At 37.5% G+C, this 22,691-nt stretch overlaps 3 protein-coding genes and 1 non-coding gene across 6 annotated transcripts; 1 reads left to right on the top strand and 3 right to left on the bottom strand.

Moving 5' to 3' along the window:
• Positions 1-2,202: 2,202 nt before the first annotated feature.
• On the bottom strand, positions 2,203-7,462 carry LOC131777375 (uncharacterized). Of its 2 annotated transcripts, none has more exons than XM_059093668.2 (5): positions 7,220-7,462; positions 7,035-7,148; positions 6,492-6,577; positions 5,178-5,385; positions 2,203-4,392 (listed from the first exon to the last, which is right to left on the bottom strand). In XM_059093668.2, exons 4-5 carry the CDS (start codon positions 5,370-5,372, stop codon positions 2,827-2,829), a joined length of 1,761 nt encoding a protein of 586 aa, XP_058949651.2. In that variant the 5' UTR covers positions 5,373-5,385; positions 6,492-6,577; positions 7,035-7,148; positions 7,220-7,462; the 3' UTR covers positions 2,203-2,826. The 2 variants fall into 2 exon arrangements, with proteins under 2 accessions (XP_058949651.2, XP_058949652.2); XM_059093669.2 differs by having other exon boundaries at positions 7,224-7,462.
• A 2,354-nt stretch (positions 7,463-9,816) lies between these two features.
• Positions 9,817-18,786, top strand: LOC131777374 (phosphonopyruvate decarboxylase). The gene is made up of 10 exons (XM_059093667.2): positions 9,817-9,926; positions 10,020-10,070; positions 10,159-10,179; positions 12,216-12,491; positions 13,566-13,725; positions 14,373-14,428; positions 15,471-15,577; positions 15,901-16,117; positions 16,787-16,984; positions 17,338-18,786. The coding sequence occupies exons 1-10, from the start codon at positions 9,867-9,869 to the stop codon at positions 17,518-17,520; spliced, it is 1,329 nt and encodes a 442-aa protein (XP_058949650.2). The 5' UTR covers positions 9,817-9,866; the 3' UTR covers positions 17,521-18,786.
• Positions 18,787-20,005: 1,219 nt separating this feature from the next.
• LOC131777399 (uncharacterized) lies at positions 20,006-22,579 on the bottom strand. 2 transcript variants are annotated; one of them, XM_066163750.1, is made up of 4 exons: positions 22,334-22,579; positions 21,762-21,878; positions 21,132-21,458; positions 20,006-21,016 (listed from the first exon to the last, which is right to left on the bottom strand). In XM_066163750.1, exons 2-4 carry the CDS (start codon positions 21,858-21,860, stop codon positions 20,411-20,413), a joined length of 1,032 nt encoding a protein of 343 aa, XP_066019847.1. In that variant the 5' UTR covers positions 21,861-21,878; positions 22,334-22,579; the 3' UTR covers positions 20,006-20,410. The 2 variants fall into 2 exon arrangements, with proteins under 2 accessions (XP_066019847.1, XP_058949675.2); XM_059093692.2 differs by having other exon boundaries at positions 22,286-22,578.
• On the bottom strand, positions 21,667-21,739 carry Trnat-agu (transfer RNA threonine (anticodon AGU)). Its single transcript has one exon. It is a non-coding gene; the product is annotated as a tRNA-Thr (tRNA).
• Positions 22,580-22,691: the final 112 nt, after the last annotated feature.

Below are 22,691 nucleotides of genomic sequence, written 5' to 3'. Positions count from 1 at the left end.
AAAATGTCTTCTTTTTTTTTTCCTTGAAATATGGATTTATTTTCGACAAAGAAATCCAGATTATTGTACCGCATTACAAAAATAATTCTAACTCCTTTTTAATTTCTTCATCAAACTGAACATCCACCTTTATTGATTATCATTCAGTCGCGTTGCGTTGAGCGAGCCGAAAAGAGAGAGACGCAAGGCTTAATTTTTCAAAGTGTGAATCCAGCAAATTAAAAAAGATAGTTTTTAGATATGAGCTCATACCCCAAGCAACATCATTAAAATCTTTACGTCTGGTGGTGAGGTTGAAACAGAACCACATCATGCATACTGGCCGTCAGTTTTCGAGGAATTGAATATCATTTTCAATTGGTATTGAAGTTTATCAATTTTGTGCATAAGAAAATAAAGGAAAGTAATTATGTCAATGAAATGATGAAATTTAAGTATCATTATCTTATGCAGCACTGGGCTAATTGAGAATCAATGAATTTGTGAGAAACAAATAGGGTAGGAGAAACATACGAACCCAACTGGGGGTAGGTAGGTAGGTAGGCTATTTGGTATTCTCCACTGAGTTGATAACGTAGATTGGCCACCGTTAAGAGTTTAAAACTGACGTTTCGAGCGTTAGTCCTTCGTCTGAGCGAGTGGTGTAGGTAGATTGGCAGGAAGGCTGGCTATCTATGAAGGAGAACGAACGGGGAAACAGAGTAAAAGTTTGTTTAGAAGCTAAGGAGGATTTGAACTTAGATGTTAAAATGTAGCGCGCGCCCTAAAACTGACCACTCGGCAAAGTCGTTGAAATATAGGACGATGAAATATAATGAATTATAACCCTTCATCTGTTGTGTTTCTAAGCTGTGTGTCAACGCTTTACGTTTCTGATGACTTCCATGAGTGTGTCTGTAAGTAAGAGTCAGAAATAATGACCATCTCGTACAACCGCGGATCCTTCAAGCTAGTTTTAACGAAATGGCGGACGACGAAGGAATCTGATGTTATCTCATGCTTTCATTAAATGCGTAATACTTTCCCAAATGACACGGATTAGAGGCTTGCTACCAAAACAGCAGGCGTTGATACTATTCTCGTGCAGTAATTGTTGTTATCACCTTGAGGTAAATATGAGCGTTCTGATTGGTTGTTTCTTGGTCTGAACTATGCCATACGGACCGTTTCCACAGTGTATTTTTTATATCTCGAAAGCCAGCAGATTCAAAATAAACAAGTTTGGTCGCCATGTACTAAACTACTTACTAACCACGCTTGCTCGAGCCGAACTGGGGAATATTGGTCCTCAGTCGTTTGCGCTGCGCGCGGTCTGTACTGCCATGAGCTCGGGCTAATATTACCCTGTACGGCCATCGCGCTTGGTTAGCAACAAGTTATTATAAATTTCCATATGATCACAGTCAAACCCTAGAAATTACGATTGGGCCTGTTACTTTTGTTTTTTCACTGTAATGTGTTATAGCGATTGATATTGTCATGTAAACTGCGGTGTTATACAAGCATTTCCATCCTTGAGAAAAGCCGCAACAATACATGTGAAAAAGATACGATAGTTTTTGACATGTTTGATACCGCCAATCAGCTGCTGATAAGTCACTTGTCTTTCGTGCAACTCTGTCAAAGCCCTCACCAATCTCAATCCGGATTATGGCTGCTAAAACACAGAAAATTCGTATCGCTTACTGACAGCGACGTTCGATGGCCTTGGCGATGGCATTTCTCGCGGCTGAGAACGAAAATCGACAACTGGAAGATTTGCCACAGGCGGCGTTCCTGAAAAGATTTCTTCTGTCGGTGAGGAAAAGTCAATAAATGAGAATTTTGTAAACGAAAGTTACGCCCGTTGTTTGTTTTGCAATGATTCAACGTACTTTTTATGTAGAGCCTTACCGCCAACGTACTTTATGACTTTTTTGGGGGGATTCTGGATCCATTATTTATCATCCTTCAATAAACTTTCCGTGTTAGTTAAGGGCTACATTGTGTTTATATGATAAACAAAATAAACATGGGTGCTTGTAGATATGGTTTTCATGTCTCTTCTCGTGTTCAACTCGATAGCTGCGCTCACTCGTGAGCTATCGAGTTGAGCATTTGAAGAGAAATTCCATATCTACGCGCGCCCATGTATTACTCTCTAAGTATTTTGCAATCAATGTTACCAATAAAAAAATGCATTCTCATTTGTTTTAATTTTTTATTTGTAATGGGTAATGATATAATTGTAGATAGATCGATTGTTTCAGTTAGTTTTTATTTGTCATTGGCCCTTTGTAAAAGTTTGTTAATACTTGTAAGGCCACAAGTTTATTGGTCTTTGGCTATTAAGTACTACCCTCCTGAAACAAAATCTTTATCATCATCATCATCATCATCATCATTACTATTATTATAATTAATCACAAAAATATTAAAATGAATGAAGCTACAGCAAGAGAGGTGTCAACATTTTTGGATTGACTAAGCAAACTCTCCTTAGCTTTTAGTAACATGACAGTATATTCTGATTTAATTCTGCAGCATATCCACGAGTTCACCATAATGTCATTTTGATTTTCTTTGTTCCATGCTCGACAAAAATGAATACAAAATTAAAATAAAAAAATCAATGTTAAAACCATGTAAGTTGCAGATTAATGTCAATGTAAAAGTAAATGGTGTTTGCTAGTTGCTTGCTTTGTCGAATAATAGGTCTATACATCGTCTGAACTTGCCGATTTATCTTACTTGTTTGAAATACTTACTTAAATTCTTATCAAGCCTATGTGTTCCTTGATTTAAAAAAAATTGTCGTCAGTATTTTGTAAGTATGTTCAAATGATGTCAAACGTCTAAAACGGGAACCAAATACTCTCGGTCTTCATCACAACCAGTGTGGGAAGTGTGGTCCTCCTCATGAAGGTGTTTTTGAGGAAGAGAGATGACAACATGATCTGGCCCAGTTGTGTTCAACTGTTGTTGATCATCAGTGCACTGACTGCTGAGGTGAGGTGAGGCTTCAGACCTGGGAGACGAGGAACCAAGTAATGAATAGCTGACGGGATCGTGAGTTTGAGCGAAACATTGGACATCACTAGGAAAGGCAACTTCTTCATACTCAGCAAGCAGCTGCTCAGTGCTTCTTCGGGTGAAGTTGTTTTGTGGCACTCGGAGACAACATGGCGAGAGACAACAACAACCATCGTCAAAAAGGAATGGCGCAGGGTTGCACATGATTCTTTCTACCTTGTTACCCAAGATTTGGAATTGTTTGGCGTTGGAAAAAAAGCAAAAGGAAGACCCTCCTCCATCGAACAAATTAACGGAATTGAACCAATGATGGCGACAATTCCTGGAATGAAAAGCATCACGAAGCTCAGCTAGCAACGTCATAAAACATTCTTCTATGTTATTCTCAACCCAGAAACCCACTGGAACCTTTTCCAGAGTATTTAGGAATACGGTTTTCAAGTGGTAAGATGTGATTTCTGGCCAAACTGGTTGAAGATGATCTTTCAAGATTATTTTCATAGCCATGAAGCATTTCCTTGCTGTGTCTGGGACAAGTTTTGAGAGTTCAACTTCTGCTAAAGAGAATGAGAATCGCCAACTTACTTTATTCTTATCACTCGGTGCTGGTTTGGCCACCAGATGACAGCCAAGTGACATTATTCTGTGTACGTCAGCGATGCTGGGCCAAAATCTCGCTCGGTTGCCCCAGTCACTCAAAGCTGGCCACTCGGGGCACTGGACAGAAACTGTAATGTCAGCTTCGAAAACAGGTAGCATGCGAAATTTCATCGCTGGGCCTTTCGAATGAAGTGTTACTGGAGTGCACATGTTCAATCCACAACACCCTCTAATATTGGGTAGATTGAGAGCACGCGTATTAAGAATGGCCTTTCTTGCTCTGCGCATGACAAATTCAGAACTTAGAACACGCTCTTGGAAGCCAGGAGTGAGCTGAGTGAGTTTAGCATAGCCAGTGAAACCTTTATTCTCGGGAATAAGATACTCGACGAAGATATCTTCTTGACCTGCAAATGAAGCTTTATGTTCTCCACAGAAAAACATGACGTCTAGATCTGATGTTAAAGGGCCAATGTCATAGGATGGACACAATCCACAAACACAGCGAGCATCCTTTACCATCATTAGCGGGAAGCTGAATCTCTCTTCTACGCTCCCTGTGAAAATATAATGGAATGGTGTTGTTGTTGCCACATACTTCTCTAGACAACTTTTGAAATCTTCCAGATAGGGTAGAGTGTTTCTTTTTTGGAACTCTTCAACTTTACTACTGGAGGGTACATCATTGTCCACTGACATTAGGATGTTTTTAAGAGTCTCCGAACTTCTTCCGGTGAAAACTAACTTTCTGTGACCACAAGTGACAGGGAAGCAAAGTCTCTGCAAGGAAAAACATACATCGACCCTTGTGTTTCAAAGTCACTATAGTAACTGTAACTTGTCCTCTGGGGTGGATCCACGATTTGTAAATATGGGGCTGAAACGAGAGCCGAAGATGGTTTCCCGTAGGGGTGAACATGGGTGTATCCTTCCCCGAAAGATGGTAATCTCTAAGTTCCTGGTAAATATGATTTCCATCACACTGAAGCCAAGTCAGCTTCTTTTAATGACTTAAATTGCACTTCAAATGTTACTTTTCTGTATATTGCCAGGCAACGCTGAAGCGACTGTCGATTATTAGTATTCTTGCAAAAATTAAAGTTGTTCGTTCAGTTCAAAACATCTCTCTTCTTTTGACTGAAACTCTAGCAGCACCTGGATCCCCTATGGCTCCTAAGATAACCATTTAACTCCCGTGAGTGACCAAGACAGAATTTCTCCTTACAATATCGATACAATATCAACCAGACAGGTGATGAGAGTAAAGAAAAATATCAATTTGGGGATAATTAGTTGATCCAATACTATATTCTCTAAACTAACATTATAAGAATTGTATGGTTGACAGTAAGGAGAATTACAAATTTGAACTGGGAGTTAAAGGGTGAATTTGTATTCATGGCCCCCTCTGTTGCCGTAATTCCTATAAGAACGTAACCCTAACTCTTGAAAAAAAATCAGTTTTTTTTAAATAAAAAAAAGCGAAAACAATTAATTCATTCCTATGGAACTTATTATGTTTAACAGTTTTCCAAAGTCCGAACACCTTCCTCTAGTGTACTTACCAAACACCGTGCCACCAGGTACCTAGCAATACGCAGAAATACCATACCAATTAAAGTAGTCACAACCAATATTATGATTACAGTGGCGCTAAGGTGAATGTTTACTCCATCCACGATGAGGCTATACAATCGCCATAAAAGGATTAAAACTGGACATAGGGCCGTATAACGAACAAACCGTTTGATGGTCTTCATACAGCAAAAGGGTCTCATGAAAGAAAAAAAACAGAACTAGGTCAGACTACAGCAAAATGTACCCAGACAGCGTCTTCGATAAGCTTTAAAATAGAAAGAAAAGATCTCACATAAATAGTCTTCTCTATCCATCTCAGAATAAACCTTAGCTTGATCAACTAATACCGAATTATTTGCCTAAGTAAAATCATATTAATGTAAGGTGAGTGTAGCAAACGCGACACCGAAATAAAGGTCAAATTTGTTTCTCGCTAACAGCAATACTACCTCAAAAACACAAGCCGCAACACTAGAAGAGAGGATTGAAAAATGAGTGCATGTACGCAACTATTATAATTCGTTGAGTCAAGTAATATTTACATTACACGATTACTAGTTATTTTTAAAAAAAATTTAGTTTTCACACAAGATAATGTTAAACTAAGGAGTATTTAACTCCCGATTGAAAGTGAAAGTGGTATCACATGATAAACCAATGACAGAAGCAAGCGGAAATGATTTTGTTTTCGGATTCATCGCAAAATACATACTGTGTCGTTTGTTTTTTTGGAACACCAACTACACCAAGACACAGGGAATGTTTTAAACTGTTACGTTTGCTTTACACATTTGACCCTCTTAGCGACTCATTTCTTTAAACAATTGCTCATCTGTTACATATAGTGGATTACGTTACTCATTATTCTGGGAAAAAATTCCCCTTAAAAACTACATTGATTACTCTAAATAAATATCAAATTACAGATCACGAGTGTGTTATCTTGCTAAATGAATAGAGATCGATTGAAAGGAATAGCACTTAAATAAAACAGATGAACAACATCCTATTTCAACATTTTATTGCCTCATTCAAAGCCTTTCGAGGGCTCCATTAAATGTGATCAACACGAATCGTGGTGGTTCCCTCTCAATAATCTTGATGGTGGCATCATATTTGAAAATGATGGCAAAGATTTGGAAACAAGACTAAGCTTTGTCAGTAATAATTTCAATTTATGTTCGTATGAAAAGTGATCAGTCGACACAATAACTGTTTCTCATTTCGGGTTAGGGTTCAGACTTGAAATCATTTAAAGTATGCTAGCTCAATCACTTCATCTCCAAACATTACCTTCTTACCTTTATACTTTCACATCAACTGATACAAGTCCAGGAGTTCACCGATGCCTGATAACGAGATATTATCGAGAACACAAACCACAGTACTAGAAGAGAGGATCGAATAATGTTTACATGTACGCAACGATTATAATTCGGTTAGTCAAGTAATATTTACAGGACGAACTCTTACGTATGCTTTACACATTTGACTCTCTTAGCGAGTTAATTCAGGTCGAAGTTGTTACCTTGATCTAAAATTAAATTCTCGAAACCAATCTGCAAGAAAATGTGTAGCAGATAGAGCGGAAAATGAACCCTTTTACCTCTTGAAGTGACTAACATCTAATTTCTCCTTGTAATATCTCCCCTGAATCATACATGGTGGTCACAAGAATAAAGGAAATGATCACCAACTAAAGAAACTCTCAATTGTAAATTCTCATTTTAAGCATCTTAACAAATGTATGATACAAAGGATAGAGAACATGCATACTGGTATTAGGATGTAAAGGGTTAACAATCAGATCTTTGGAGTTAAAGGATTAACATTGTAGTACTTACTTAAAAGGGACCTTAAGCAAACCACGCGAGGACGACGGTGACGAGGAGGTTACGAAACACAAGATCTGGCGAGCAGAACAATAGCTCAGCACGAGCGTTTACAACTTCGTACATCTGCAAAACAACAACGTGAAATCACCAAAATTCGCATAGTCTGAGGCTATTTTTAAGTCAACCCTGCTCACCTACGTTATGCTGAAGTAAGGGTGTAGCGATATCATAGACGGTGAACACGTCCAGTCATATTTTCATTCTCCCTTCTTCCTCTTCCCCAGTAACAATCGACACGACTCGTCATATGACCGGAAAAAGTCCTAGACCGTTACAACATAAACATCACAGCTTCGCCAAACATTAATTATGCCTCGCCTATCAGGGACCTTTACTAAACGTAATATTAGAGATGTTTGTAGATGGAAATAAGAGAGAGGGTCTGAGGCTCGATTCCTCATTGGGACTCAGAATTTTTTCTTTGTCCCACGCTCGTGACAAGACGAAAAACATCTTTCCTTATTACAGATGTTTTTACAAAAGACCAGAGTGCGTGACACAGTTCCTAATATGGAAACAGATAACAGTTCCGTGATAAGTGGAGAAAAATACGATAATTTATGTTCTCAGGATCTGCCCAGGTGGTGAAAGAGGCTACGCCACGAATCTTGCATTCGCACTGAACTGATCGAGATACGAGTGACCCTAATCCCAGGCAATTACTGCTGTGTTTCAATGACTCAGCTATTTCCGTCGAGTTTCATAAAATCCTTTCAATCCTGAAATATTGCAGGATAACTGAATTCTTCTAACTGACTTGTAATGTTAGTAAGTAACAAAAAAATTATATTATTATATTTTCATTAGTGCTTGGCATGAGCACGCACGCAAGGTGACGAACAATGGAAGGCGCGGGGTATGTAGCACTCTAGTCCCGTACCCAGACCTTCCACGGCCAAGCCTACATTCCAGTTAAACGGTAGGATCTGGGTACGAGATTAGAACCACCCTTGTTTCAGTGAATTGATACTTGAAAATTAATGGAGATCAAATCAAAAATATTTTTGTATTTCCATGGTTTCCAGCTTACAAAGTGCCAACAACGATCAAATTGACAGTGTTGCGTTGCTCATTCAGTGAGCCACAGTTTCCTCGTTTACCAACTTGACCTCGTCAAATATGTCTGAAATGTCTTTAACCCAGTCCGAGGCTGGCTGAACAAATGAATTTTCATTCTCTAAAAATAGTACTCTTTAACCGGACTGTTTTATTAATTACAATTAGAAAGAGTATCATTCTTCACCTGGACGACCAGAGGTAAGGTCAAAGAACGTATCAATTTAAACAAACTAAAAAAAGATATGGAACTTTTTTTCTTTCGTTCTGATTTTTGTTTGCTACTGATTAATAGCACATTATGAACTTTGAATTTAATTGGAAAAAAAGGGGTTTGAATCAGGAAGGTATTTGTCATTTTTTCCGCTCCAAGCACGCCATAATCCCGTGTTCATGAAGTTCAAGGAAAAATTTATAACAGAGGAGTATCGTCATTGTACTGAGTTTCGCGGAACAAAGACACAATGAAAGAGGAACACAATAATGTTTACACAGTTGGTATCATGATCAGCACATGAAAAACACGAGGGGCGTGAGCCTGTGAACTTCACAGCCGCTAATTTTGAACCGGGTAGATCTCACGACGGACAGTGTGTGCAGGTTTACGGGACTTCATGTGGGAAGAGGCGCAGTAAGGGAATATTTATAAAATACATCAGTGATGTTGTCATAGAAATGCCAAGTTCGAATACTAATTAGCATAAGCATAATTCATGGGTATATCATTTATTTTTTCAATTTTTAGGAATCGCTTGAATTCTCTAAACAGCATCTGATACTCTCAAGAGGTTTGAAAATGGAACGTTGTGTGAAATTGTTCTGCTGGCAGGCATACAGCCCGAAGACAGGTTTCTATGCTACAAATAAATTCTTATTTGCCTTTTTCCTCAGTTTTTACTTCTTGAATAAAGCTTCTTTTTTTTAACAATGTTATTGAAATTAGCTGTATCAATAAGGGGAGAACAAAAAGCTTCCAAGCTTTCGTCTTCTGGAACGGAAAAAAAGGAATTCCTGAAATCTTGTTGTTGCATGTATGTCGTCCAATTCCTGTTTGGTTTTAATATTTCGCACCCCGATTTACTTCTAACTTAGAATTACTGTTGTTGATTTCTACAATCTCAGAAAAAGTAATTAAAAAAGAAAAAGTTTCGGCTCAGTCCCATGCTTCTTTACACGTTCAGTGAGTATAAACAGCGAAAACCAAAGAGATTCCTTAGAAACCTCACTGTGGTTTTACGCCAAGAGCATAATTACAGCCTGCCTACGTGTTTCAATCGATGCTTCTTTATTTGGGGTCGAAATTTGCGAAATTATAGTACTACTCAAATTTCATATTACGACATCGTTCTATTGGCAATAACTTTCTGTCCAGGTAACCACTATCAAAACTGTTCAAGCAGGGTTACGCGATAGCATATCACATCTGAAAATTCAATGATACTAATATTATGATATTACAATAAAACAGTCACAACAAAAGTAGACGCTGCACATTATGATTTCGCCGAGGAGTCTTTATGGGATCGTTTGATCCTGGATTGTTTGTATGTTATGTTTCCGTCTTTTTAAAAGAAAATTTCCGAGGAAACCGTCGCGCTGGCAACGAGCCTGTGATTGGTCAGTTCGTTCTAACCTTCTGTTATGCTCTTGCGCAATTATTAGAGCGTGTCGTAATTTTACGGGTTGCCATTAGACTATCACTTTGAGACATCAACGATCACGATAATGAGTAATCCTGTGTTCTCTTCGCTTTTTCGCCGCTGTAAATCTCTTTTGAACCCCCAAGTAAGGACCCGCGAAGGAAATAAGAAATAAATATTTTCGTACGCGTTTCTTGAAATATACTAAATAGAGTGTAAAATCAATTTCCGTTAACAGGCCTTGTCTGATGTTCGACGCTTGACGCTGGGATCGTTCAGATTCACAGATGTAAGCGAAGTCTTTTTTTTTTTTATTTTATCCACAAGTCAATAAATTATCTTCTGAATCTTACGCTGTTTTTTAATTTTTTTTACAGGCGGTCAATCCGGAGAACCAGGTATGTGGGTTTCAAACGTCTTCCTAGTGAAATGTAACGCTGTCTTCGTTTTAGTGATGAGCTTCCTTGAATGAATATAGATTGTCAAGAAAGTTTCCCCGTTTATTTTGCAAACTTTTTCGCCGGTTAGTATATCTTTCATAGAAAAGGAAGATGAACATAAACGCGTTTTCTGCATAGCTGACCTCAATCCGAAACGATATTGAAGCAATATACGTAATTTAAAACGCCCTTGTGGCCGACATGAATGAAGCTGAAATGTTCTCGTCAGACAATTTTAATTTTTTTGTCTTTATGTTCATGTGTTAGTCTTTATCTCTCAGTTATATATATATAGAACTAAAAACCGTAAGAATTTCTATAAACGGAGGCATTTAAATATCTCCTGATTTCCCTCTAGCAGTTCTTGTAAAATTGCAACCTGCTCCTGTCGCGTTACGCGAATACAATTGGGAGTCACGGCATATTTATATCTACACTAGCGTAAAGTTCCGTTGCATTTTTTCGATAACCTCTTGAATTCGGACCAAGAGACGCTCACATTATCAGCCATTAGTCAAAGGAAATTGGCTTTAACATTATTTGATTGCTTGTATATGTTTTTGTTGATTTTATTTGATTTCTTTTTTGATTTATAGAGTTTTCAAATTCGTACTTAACATATATTAGTAATAAAACAAGTGTGATTAAGAACACTTTATCTGTACTGTACACCCAGAGCCATATTGGTGTGTCTTGCGAAGCGCTAAACGCATGAATGAAGTATTGTAAAGCACGTTGTGTTTCTAAAACCTTTCTGATCGAAAATCCTTCAAAGGGAGACTACTTTGAAATGAAGGGCAATTTTTATGCGAAATGTTCCAAATCAGTGTTATGAATCAAAGCGCTATGCAGCAAGTAATGTTCTGATATGATTCGAAAGGTTTTGCGGTTGAATGAATGTCTTACTTCAAAAGTTTTATGTGGCTCAATAAACGTAGCCACTGATATTAATCTTGTTTCCATACTTTGAGGAATGTGGATTTTATATTGGACTGACAACAAATTCATATCGGCAGTGGTGATATTTAACACTATTCAACCATTAAAAAGTAGTCCATATGCAACATATTTTCCATATGGAAAACTGGCCAGCATGATGATTATATTCTCTGTCTGAAAGATAAGTGAAAAACTATTTAAACAAGCAAACAAATCTTTACTTTCTGCCAATAACTGTTGGGGCTCACTTAACAAATTTCTAGTGCACTACAGATGCATGCCATTGGATGTGAATTTATTTAAGTGTGTTGGACTCCTGTAGCTTGAGGATGGTTGATGATAATAAGCTTGAAATTCAAATGCAAATTCTCAAATTGATTACCTCCCAGCACTTCTTTTAATTTCTTTTGTCCACGAGTCAAGAAAGGCTTTCTACAGAATGAATTAAAATATAGGAATTCAACAACTGTCCATAAGAACTGCATAAGTTTTAGAAGAGAGATGTTAGCCAAAGCTTTGTTAGATAGAGACATCATATTTAGGAGAAAAGTGTACATTTAACTAACAGTATAGCTGGAATATTGAAAGATAATGTCAGACACATGTAGCGGGCATTTTTAAGATTCTTAGTTATATTTGGTTAATTAGAGGTATTATAGATATGAACTTGTTGCAGAGAGAGAAATCTTTCCATGTCCTGTCTAGCAGTTTAGTCATGAAATCTGTTCTTGTTTTGGTATTTGAATATCTTAAATAGCTAAAAAGATGTTTATAGTAGTGGCAAGGCTTTATTTACTTTTGATGGAAAATAACATTAATTTCTTCTGTAATGAGTGAGAAAAATCAATCACCTATATTAAATGCTTGTAATATAATATTGATCATTATTTTTAGTTTTCAATCAATTTTGAGAGAGGAGAGGAGGGTCAGTCAACCTCATTGGAGGGATGACATTTTTCATATTTTGTCTAATAGAGAACTTGCTTCAATATTCATTGGGGTAATTATTCAAGGGTTTGTGGTAAACAGGATTGTGATATGAGCTCTTTGTTTAGGTCTCTGAGCAAAAAGAACGAAATGAAGAAGTTGGTCAATACACAGAGTTAGTAAGAGACTTTTTAAACCCCAAAGACTTCTACAATGCCTTGTGTAGCCATGGCATGGACTATTTTTGTGGTGTTCCAGACTCTTTACTGAAGGATTTTTGTGCATATGTAACATCAGTGACGCCTAAGTCACGACATGTTATAACAGCCAATGAAGGACAAGCTATTGCTCTTGCTGCTGGATATCATATGGCCACAGGGAGAGCTGGAGTTGTGTATCTCCAGGTAAGTGAATTAATTTGGTTAGATTTCATTTATCCAAATCTTGTGATCTCCTCATTTATTCCTCCTTCTAATTGATTTAAGTTTCCCTTAAGTTAATATTAGTAAAAAGGAATTTGATAGTAATTCAACATTATACCCTCTAAATTTTAAGTTGATCTATCTCGTTACCCTCTCTTTGGATAATGTTATGATATTGTAAGGAGTAGTTTCTAGATAATGTATGTTCTAGGGTTTAGTTACTCATTTTATTGTTTTAACCCTTTAACTCCCAAGATCTGATTGTTAATTCTCCCCTCTAGATGCTACATATTTCCTTGTAAATAAGTCATGAGAATTTGGTGTTAGATCAAAACTACTAACTTCTACCTGATAAGTTTCAGTATTCTCATTACATGTTGGCTGGATAATCTGTGGATGTTACAGGGAGAAGTTACATGTTAATCACTTGTGGGAGTTAAAGGGTTAACCTTTCAATTCCTAAGATCTGATTATCAAGTATCCCCTCTAGCTGCTACACATTTCTTTATAAATAAGTGGTAAAAATGTGGTGTTAGATCAAGATAACAACTACCTGATAACTTGAAGTATTCTTATATCTAGTCTGCTGTACAATGTATGGTTATTGTAAGGAGAAGTTACATTTTAATTGCTAATGATAGACTCATAATACTCTAAGTTTTTCTCTTCTTTCCTTTCCTTTTTTGTCTCAAGCTGTGAGAATCATCTGTAATTTGATTAGAACTAGGCATCTGCTTTATGAAATAAAAGAAATGTTTCATTTTAAGAAGGATTACCAAGACTGATTAGCTAGCAAAAATAAATATTAATGGAGAAGGTTACTTTTGTCAGTACCTAGATTTGCTTACAGTTTCTCCAAACAGCAAACTTGTCTGATTTCAACTTTTTCTCTATTTTCTTTGTATTAGCTAGTTTATCAAGTTACATGTTTTGGTGTGTGAAAAGGTCTTTGGAGAGAGTTGCACTTTGTGTAATGTTTTTCAAATTATTTCTTACTTAAATGCATTCAAACTAATTTTAGTTTTTTGTTTTTTTCATTTTTCTTGCATCCACCAGAACTCTGGATTGGGTAATATTGTTAATCCTCTGATGTCATTGGCTGTGCCAAGTGTGTACAGCATACCCATGTTACTCTTAGTTGGATGGAGAGGAGAGCCTGGAAAGAGAGATGAACCACAGCACATGATACAGGGGCAGGCCACACCTGGAATACTTGGTAAATAAGACACCTTTTTGTGTAATTTACAATTTAAATTTTTGTGGTGAGAATTTTATTGTGGCTACATGTTACAAAAGTGAAGGTAAACTAATTAGACAGTGCTGAGAGTTGGCTGTGGGCATAAATGGAAGCTTGTCAGTTGAAGGCTCTCTCTTGGCTTAAGTCTTTTTACAGTGCTCTGTTTGGTGTCAAGCTATTTTTCTGCTTCTGCTTATCTCATCCACCTGTCAAAGCTGCTGTACTCCCATTTTCCTCTTTCTTCCAAGCAAGTAGCAGAATATATATATATATATATATTTTTTTTTTTTAACTGAGATCCTTAAATGTAATGGTGCTTGATGGTGGCTGCTCACCAGGTTGTTATGGTTATCTTCTGTTGCACACCCTTGTGACTCTCAGAGTCTTCTCAGAGGGATTCCCAACACTATTTGTGACTTGCCAAAAATTTTTAACACTGTGCTATTAGACTGGTAACGTGACTGGAGGTTCTTTTCTAAGGATTCAGGGAGTTTTATGTCTTCAAGGCTTTTGTGATAGCAAAGTTCCCCTAGTTGCCCAAAAGCTGAGCTTGTAATTTGTCACATTTACTTGGCAAAGCCATTAAATTTTCCTGGGATTGTCTCTTTTTTCCATTTCATCTGCAGCATCATGTGGAATTCCTTTTCAAGTATTGCCTGATTACCAAGAAGGAGCTGAACAGGTAACGAAGGCAACATTTTTTTGACCGAGTTATATGCAAACATCGTAATTCTGGGTGGTGGGCTTGAGGTTAATTTACAGATTGACTAGTAAATTCCAATTACTCACTACACATTGGTTAAGATACTTGTTTCCTGGTTATGCCTCATTCTAAAACAATTTTCTTGTGGTATGTCAGTTGTATTGTATCTTAAATTGTGATCGTTCATATGAAATATTCTGAAAATGAATATTGCTGGTGACAGAGTCTAAACACTCGACAACCTGTCATATTCAAGTAATGACTTTTGGTCAGGTTGTCTTGCCAACATTATTTTCTATTCGTGAATGTAAAAGTGATATTCACAGCAATGAACACTAAGTGACCATTAGAGAAAATAAGGATCAATATCAGTATCTGGGCAGTTGCCCACCCTACCCCTCCCCTAACCCAACAACAGTCAATTGATAACAAATTGTTGGTTTAGGAGAGGGGTAGGTGGGCAGTTGCCCAGATACTGATATTGATCTGAAAATAAGGCCCGAAAAAAATTCAGGCCTGTACAGGATTTGAACCCATGACCTTTGCCATACTGGTGCAGTGCTCTACCAACAGAGCTAACAAGCTAACTGGGAGCTGGTCATTATGTTGGTTCCAAAGAAACCTGTGAAGTGATGAATAAATGATTGTGAATATATGAAAATCATATCTGTGAACTGCAGATAAATACTTGAATATGAAAGCGATCTTCGCCATAATGAACACTACCTAAGCAGTAGTGAAAATAGGGCCTGAAAACAAACATGCAGGCCTGCATGGGTTTAAATCCCAAACTACTGCTCAGGGAGTGTTGATTACTATGAAGATTGCTTTCATATTCACGTCTTTATCTGCAGTTCATGGATATGATTTTCATATATTCACCATCATTATTTTCTGTGACTAACAATCCTTTTAGGACCCCCCTTAATTGGAAGACCAGGCCATGTTAACTAATCATAAAGTTGTTGTAAAAATCTTTAAAGGCAACTAATCATTTCATGCTCTTTTGTTAAATGTGTAGGCCTTGTATGTGGCTAGAAAGCATATGGAAACATCAAAAGGACCATACTGTCTGCTGGTGAGAAGACAGAACTTCTTGCCATTCAAACTGGAAAAAGAACCTGAAATGTGAGCAAAATGAAGATAAAATTTTTATTTACTGTACAAGTATCAATCACTGCATGATACAATCATCCAGGAGTTAAGCTCAGGTCTTCAAAGGATGAGTGAACATTAAATAACAGCAAACTTTACTGTTTTCTCTATAATTCTAACAGTACTGATGTGGATACTATTTTTGTAACAATCAAGGGGTTTCTAAGTTAGAAATCATTTCCTTTTTTATCATGTCCCTTTTGTTTTATTCAGGGATGATACTGAAAGAAAAAATGATAGATTTAAGTTACTCACAGGGGCTTAAGGGTTTAACTCTGAAATCTTCCTCCTTACAGCTTTCCATTGAATAGAGAGGGAGCCTTAAAATCTGTTGTTGATTCTCTTCAAGACCGTGATGTGGTTGTAGGCACAACTGGAATGTTGTCACGTGAACTATTTGAATACCGTGTGGCCAAAGGCCACGGTCACGAAAAGGATTTCTTGACAGTTGGTTCCATGGGTCATGCCTCAGCCATTGCTCTTGGTATTGCTCAATTTAGACCAAAACGACAGGTATAGTAAATTGACTGTTTATTAGGTTACTTAGGACAATTTCATCACCACTAAATTTTCTTACTAAATTTTATGAATTTAGAAATACATCGCTATATTTTTTTCTTTGTCCCACACTCCTGGCAAGATGAAAAGCATCTTTCTCTAGTTCTTTACTGAGCTAAAAAACTTGCCATCTTTCTTATTGTGTTTACATCAATATATTGTTGCCTCCATTTTTGAGGGGAGCAAACAAGGAAAAAGGGAAGAGGAGAAAGGCAGTGTTTTCCAATTATAAGTTACACGAGTTTGTGCAAGATTTTCCTCTTGGAGACTGATTCCTTTACACAGTCCTAATGAGTAATTACCCTAATGAGGCTCTGATACAAAAGGTTATATAGATTTTGTAACAATGTGAATCTTGTTATGTAACTGCTATTTAATTCTAAGCAGTGCAGTCACAAAACTAATTTTTAGTTACAAGCACAAGCTATATTATGGATGGTTGTAAAAGTATATTAGGTAACTAGCACTTATGTTATGTAACTTTTCAACCCTAAGCATTAAATTCACTAATGATTGGAAATCTGTATATCATTACCAAAGCAACAGTTGAAGTTTTCATTTAGAAGAGGATTTTAATGATAACATAACCCTTTTGAGCCTCTTTCATTGTTACCTTTGTTGTAGATTTTTTGTTTGGATGGTGACGGAGCTGTTCTTATGCACATGGGTGCTATGGCTACCATTGGACAATCTGAAGTAGCCAACTTTAAACACATCCTGATCAACAATGGCTGCCATGACTCTGTTGGAGGCCAGCCAACCAGTGGCTTAAGTGACTCCTTTGATTTCCTAAAGATTGCCCAGGCTTGTGGGTATAAAACGGTATGTTGATTCCTCCATTCTGTCTTTCATTTTGCAATAATCATTGTGTCAACTCAAAAGGTCACTGGTTTTTCATAAAGGAGGGAGTCTTGGTTACAGTATCACAAATTTTCTTATGGGGTCAAGTGTTTAACTCCCACCTCGGATGGGATCATAGGACATCAATCAATCACATTGTCAGGGTTTTTATTAGGCATTGGAGATCAGTGAGTATGCTGGTTCCTATGCCTCCTCCAAAATTCTAAGCAAGGTCTTATTCAGAAGTGGAGAATATCCTGCTGTTGGTCTACACAGTTCTCCTTTTTCTACATATCTTCATGAAAAGCCTCTGTTAATTTTCCTTTTCATTTTAGGTAATGAGAGCAACTCAACCAGAAGAAGTAGCTGAAGCTGTCACACGCATGAGATCTCTTGAAGGCCCAGTGCTCCTAGAAATAAGAACAAACAAAGGAGGACGAAAGGATCTGGGGCGGCCAACAAGAACACCAATTCAGAACAAGAAAGACTTCATGCATTTCTTGGCTATCGATCATTAATTTACCCACAATTTCAACAATTTTATTTAAAGGGAAGCTGTCCAAGGAGGAGGGTTAAATAACTAACATTGCTCACTTTTCCGTCTGAGTTCTGAAAGGCAGACAAAGCTTGAGGCCTTGTGTTTTTTATTGCTCTGTTGTCTCACCTGTGTCAAGTTTCTAAAAAACCAGAAGCCATGATGGCTGAAGGTTGACTGAAGTGAGCTTAGATGCTCGATCTAATCTTTGTGGGGATGGTGATTGTGATAATTACTCTTATTTTCACACAAGTAAGTTGTTGGTGGGTTTTCAGCGAACAAACTAAAAGAGCCTGGTGGTGAATGTGTCTTGTTTTCTGGGAAGAGGGTCTCTAACCATTTGACATTGGTGAGCAGCTCACTGGAATGATGTGGTTCTCGAAGTAACCATACCTCCATATTCTCCTGAAAGGAAACCCAAGGGGGGGAGGCAAGGTTAAAAACTGGGGAATGGGAAAATTTGAAATTCTATGGGCAGGGCAATCAGTAAAACATGTAGTGGGGGAAGGTCATGGCTTTTAGGAAAAATTTAGTTGTTTACCAAGGAATAGGCAGGTTTATCAGTCTTAAAATATAATTAATTTTTAATTTTTTCTGTCGTTCTCCGTAAGAAATATCTACATGTGCTTCATGTAAAATAGGATTTCATTTATTTTAGAACAAAAACGACTGAAAGAATCTTGATATAAGAAGACCTAGTAACCTGCTGACTGAAAACTAGCTATCTAGTTAGGGAACCAGTCAGGGAACCCCTGATGTTTATATAAACAAATTCTTGCAACCTATTCTACAGTTATGTTACAATTTGTATTTTGTCCAGACCTTAAAAAATTGTAACTGGAGGTTCATTCTAGTTTAAAGTAAAAAGAAAGCAGGCTTATTTGTACTGAATGCAGATAGCAATGGTGCAACAGGACAGGGAATATGTAAGAGTAAGGACTAAAGATTTGAAAAATTTAACTGATATACAATCAAAGTATTTTATATGAATCAAGTGCATTTATGTTCAATTTATGGATGTGAATTTGTCTTTCAATCTCAAATTTTGTCTTATGGTAGAAAATAGAGAGACTTGTGTCCCTAGTATGATTACACAAGAATAGAGAATTACATGATTTAAGTTTTTGTGTGATACATCTCTGGAATTATATGATGGTATTTAAGGGACACTATATTCTCTACAGCTGTATTCAATAGTTATTTTTTATGTTTGAGGAAATGATTTAAAAATAAAACACTAGTCTGAAAATTTGTTCTTATTGTAAGCTTAGTCCTCTTAGATGTAAGCAACAGACAAACGTGTTACAAGAGGTCAGTGGCATAGGTGTCTTTGAAGAAGCCTGAAAAGATTCTAAAGCCCTTTGGGCTTAAATGCTTATTTTCAAAAGAGACCAGGTACAGACTGTGAACTCATTGCAATAGAAATTTTCCAAAAGAAACTGACACAGAACTTCATTTAGTCATCAGTGTAAGTCTCATCTCATGAAATTTCCAACATATGAACCATGTCAACCTCATTTTTTAGTTAACTTAGCATTATAACTAAGCTCTCTTGTTTTTCTTGTTTTGTAATGTAGATTCCAATTGGGTAACGTTGGGTGAAGAACCCAACTCGACTAAAACCACCCTTGCTGATCACGCTGCCACTTCACTATTGCCCTGTTTCACCATGGCACTTGGTTTTACTCACAGAATGCCTGGAACAGGCTACTCTCCACGAGAACTTGAATGACATTTGTGCCCAAAAATTGTTAAATCCTGGTTCACTCGAAATGGGTGAAAAAACGAATTCTTTGTAAGGTAACGTTTAACTGGTTTGATTGTGTTACTGTCCAAGTCAGTGACTATAATTATGGACATTAATCACCCAGCTCTCTCCATCCTGTTGTGGCATGTGAAAGTTGTGCATCCTGGATGCCTCTTTGCTGTCCATTGCCTGATCTCATTCACAATAGTCTTCTTGCTCATTCTTGCCTTTGCCTCCCATTCTTTTTCCCTTTAAATAATTTTTTGCACAGGTTCTGTGCCTTGATAATGTGACCAAAGTATGTCAAATTTTTTAAAAATTTTGTAAGGGCCTGATCTGTACCTATCTCTTCTAGAACATACCCATCAGTTCAGTACTCTGTCCACCTGATTCTCGATATTCTTCTGCCCAATGTTGATTCACACTAACTGCTGTGGATCTTGAATCCCACATGCATTCTCTGCAAGCCATTTCTCTGATTGATACTGATGCAAACCATACACTTGGTAATGGCCAGTGTGATTAGGTTCTATTTAGAATTGTTAACCATTCCGTCTTGTTACCTAGTGCAAACCAGCTAGCAGCACAATCCTCAGTTGACAATGACTCTGCATCATTATTATTACAATTTATATTACAATTTAATGCGGTCTATCTAAGGGCAAAATGATTTCAGATGTATTATCTGAAAGAATAACCTAGTTTTAATTGTTGACAATAATAACACTAACTTTGCAGTTCTTTATTATGCTTGTAATATTGGCTATTCCACTACCTGAAAAAGCAGTTCAACTGACCTCTGCTCTGAAAACTCCTTCAATTCCTCTGTTGATAGTCTCTTGATTTTCTATTCAATTAAAGCGCCTTACACAGACAACAGACATGACTGTTTCCAGTAAAAAACCTGGTGGAAAAGGCAAATAGGATTTCAAAGGTTTTTGCACTATCTACAGTCCAACTAGATTGTAAACTTAAAGCCTAAATCAGGTTTAAGCTCTTAAAGTTATCTGTTCAGTCCTTCTACCGATAATAACATAAGTCCGTGAATCTTTTTCTGTCCTACAGGCAGCTATATGAATTTCAGTGTGAATAATCACTTAAACTTAAAAAAGATTTGCAGTAATAATTAACACAGTCCTTGAGTTATTATGCCACCAATTGTCTGCTGCAATGGAGAATAATTATTTGCATTTCCAGCAGACAGTGTGCGCAAACTGAAAACTTTCCATACTCCATCAATTTTGGACAAACTGCACATGATGATGGCCTGAGAGTATGCGGCATGTCCCATCTCATCACTGCAGAGCTGCTTGTTAGGCTCCTTGGCATCAAAAAAACGCAGACTGGGATTTTTATATTTTGAAATGTTTGGGGAATTCCAAGCACTCAAGGTGAAAAATAACTTGTTGATGTTGCTAGGTAAAGACTTCAGCTGTACATGTATGGTATGGTGACCAAGGCGCTTTGCATCATCCATTACATCACCAGAATGGGAAATACCATTATAGGCTTGGTGACAAAAGTCCACTATTCCTTGGAAATACTTTCCACTGTAGACTAGGACTGATGCATCCAGAAAATCAGGTCCACTAGATGGATAGCCCCAAAACAAGTCAAAAATTGCATGGTCAAGGGACTTGTTGATCTCGTACAACACAACAATGAGGTGTAAGGTGCTGAATGGCTGTATAGCGTAATCTTGTAAGGTAGCCAGTTTTGTACCTGAGTCAGTCTGAAACACAAGATGATAAATACCTCGATTTGCTCACTTTTGCACAACTTTCTTCTGTATTCATGAGAGAGTGAAAGACCATGATCAAATTATGATCAATACATTCTCCCCTTACCTTAAGCTCTTTTTCTTTGTACAACAGCCGCTGTTTTAGTGGAGCTGGTCCAAGCTGGGTCTCCACAAAGTTCTTCAGGTCTTGGATTGTCATGCCTGGTCTATAAGGCACTACTGTACTGTCTCCGCCCAACATAACAACAGAGATTGTCTCGCTACCTTTCAGTGAAGTTGACAGCTCAGTTTCAGTAGTGGCATCAGGAGCAGTGTATTTTGGGAACAAGTTCTCCAGGGTTTCCACATACTCACGGTACTGTGGATTACTGGTTTTCACAACTTGAGGACATTGAGAACACCTCTGGTGTTTTTCAACATACTTTGTGACACACTGCTTAGGTACAAGAAAATCAGATTTTAGAATTTGTGGTCAGGTTGGCTGAATCATACTAGAACCGTGCATCATAAATAATATAAATAACTGTGAATATATGAAAGTTATATATTTGAACTGCGGATAAAGATGTGAATATGAAAGTGATCTTTGCAGTTATAAACACAACTCAAACAGTTGTGAAAATAATGCCTGAAAAAAAGTCAGGCCTGTATGGGATTTGAACCCATGACCTCTGTGATACTGGTGCAGCACTCTACCAACTGAGCCAACAAGCCCACTGGGAATACTTTAACTTACCCTAAGACAATGCAAAGGTGCATGGTCACATTTCTCTGTAACAGTATCTGACGGAAATTCTCTTCGCAGCTTTCTGGTCTTGCACAGATCACAAATCATGCTTACCCAGATCTGGAACTAAAGGCATGCCATACAAAACATTTATTGGAAGATGTGTTAAGGCAAGGCAGTAGTGAGTTGGAGAGTCTGGGTTCTCTATTACTCTGGGTGCGCAAGTTTAACGCGTGCATAGGTGCGTGCGTGCGTTCGTGCGTGCGTGCGCGCGAATGTTTATTTTATAACATGACTGTGTTGTTGCTTTATTATTGCGATCACTCGCTTAATATTTGATAAATTTCCACACAAGTAACCAAGTCGTTCGTTCAGCTCACCTTCAGCATGCACTAATGTCAATAATTACTGATCTGACTGCTTCCGTTGACTAACCGAGTACCGTTGCATATCATCTTAACGAGGCGTCAGGAAACTAATGTGTCTAGCTCTGGATAAGAAGTCTTAAATTGCTTCAAGAAGTGCAGACTAACCTGAAGATGAAGAATGAAGTTTGAAGCTTAAGGAAATTCCGGCCTTACCGCTTCAATGGTTTATTCTGTTCTCTCTCTCTCTCTGCCTCGTGTTCAAGGATTGATATAATTGTATCCAAAAACGCTCACATTCAAGGTCCCTTCTATTGTTCTGTGACTTATCAGAAAAAGAATTGCCAGAACTTAAACGCCTTCACAACTGAAGAGATTAGACTGTTTCTTCAAACTACAATTGGAATAATGCGTTAAAAACAATTGCTTATCAAGGGTTGTTTGTTAGTTTTTTCTTTCCACGAATTCAGCGCTTTCAGTCATCTTTACCATAAAAGGTATTAACCACGTGTGTTTCTCAGAAATGGTTAAACCTAATTAACCGGCTTTAATTACTCCGATTCCCTGAAACTAG

This window comes from Pocillopora verrucosa, chromosome 3 (assembly GCF_036669915.1).
Source record: "Pocillopora verrucosa isolate sample1 chromosome 3, ASM3666991v2, whole genome shotgun sequence".
Lineage (NCBI taxonomy): Eukaryota > Metazoa > Cnidaria > Anthozoa > Scleractinia > Pocilloporidae > Pocillopora > Pocillopora verrucosa.
The sequence above is the reverse complement of the archived record's forward strand: the minus strand, read 5'-3'. Positions and strand labels throughout refer to the sequence as shown.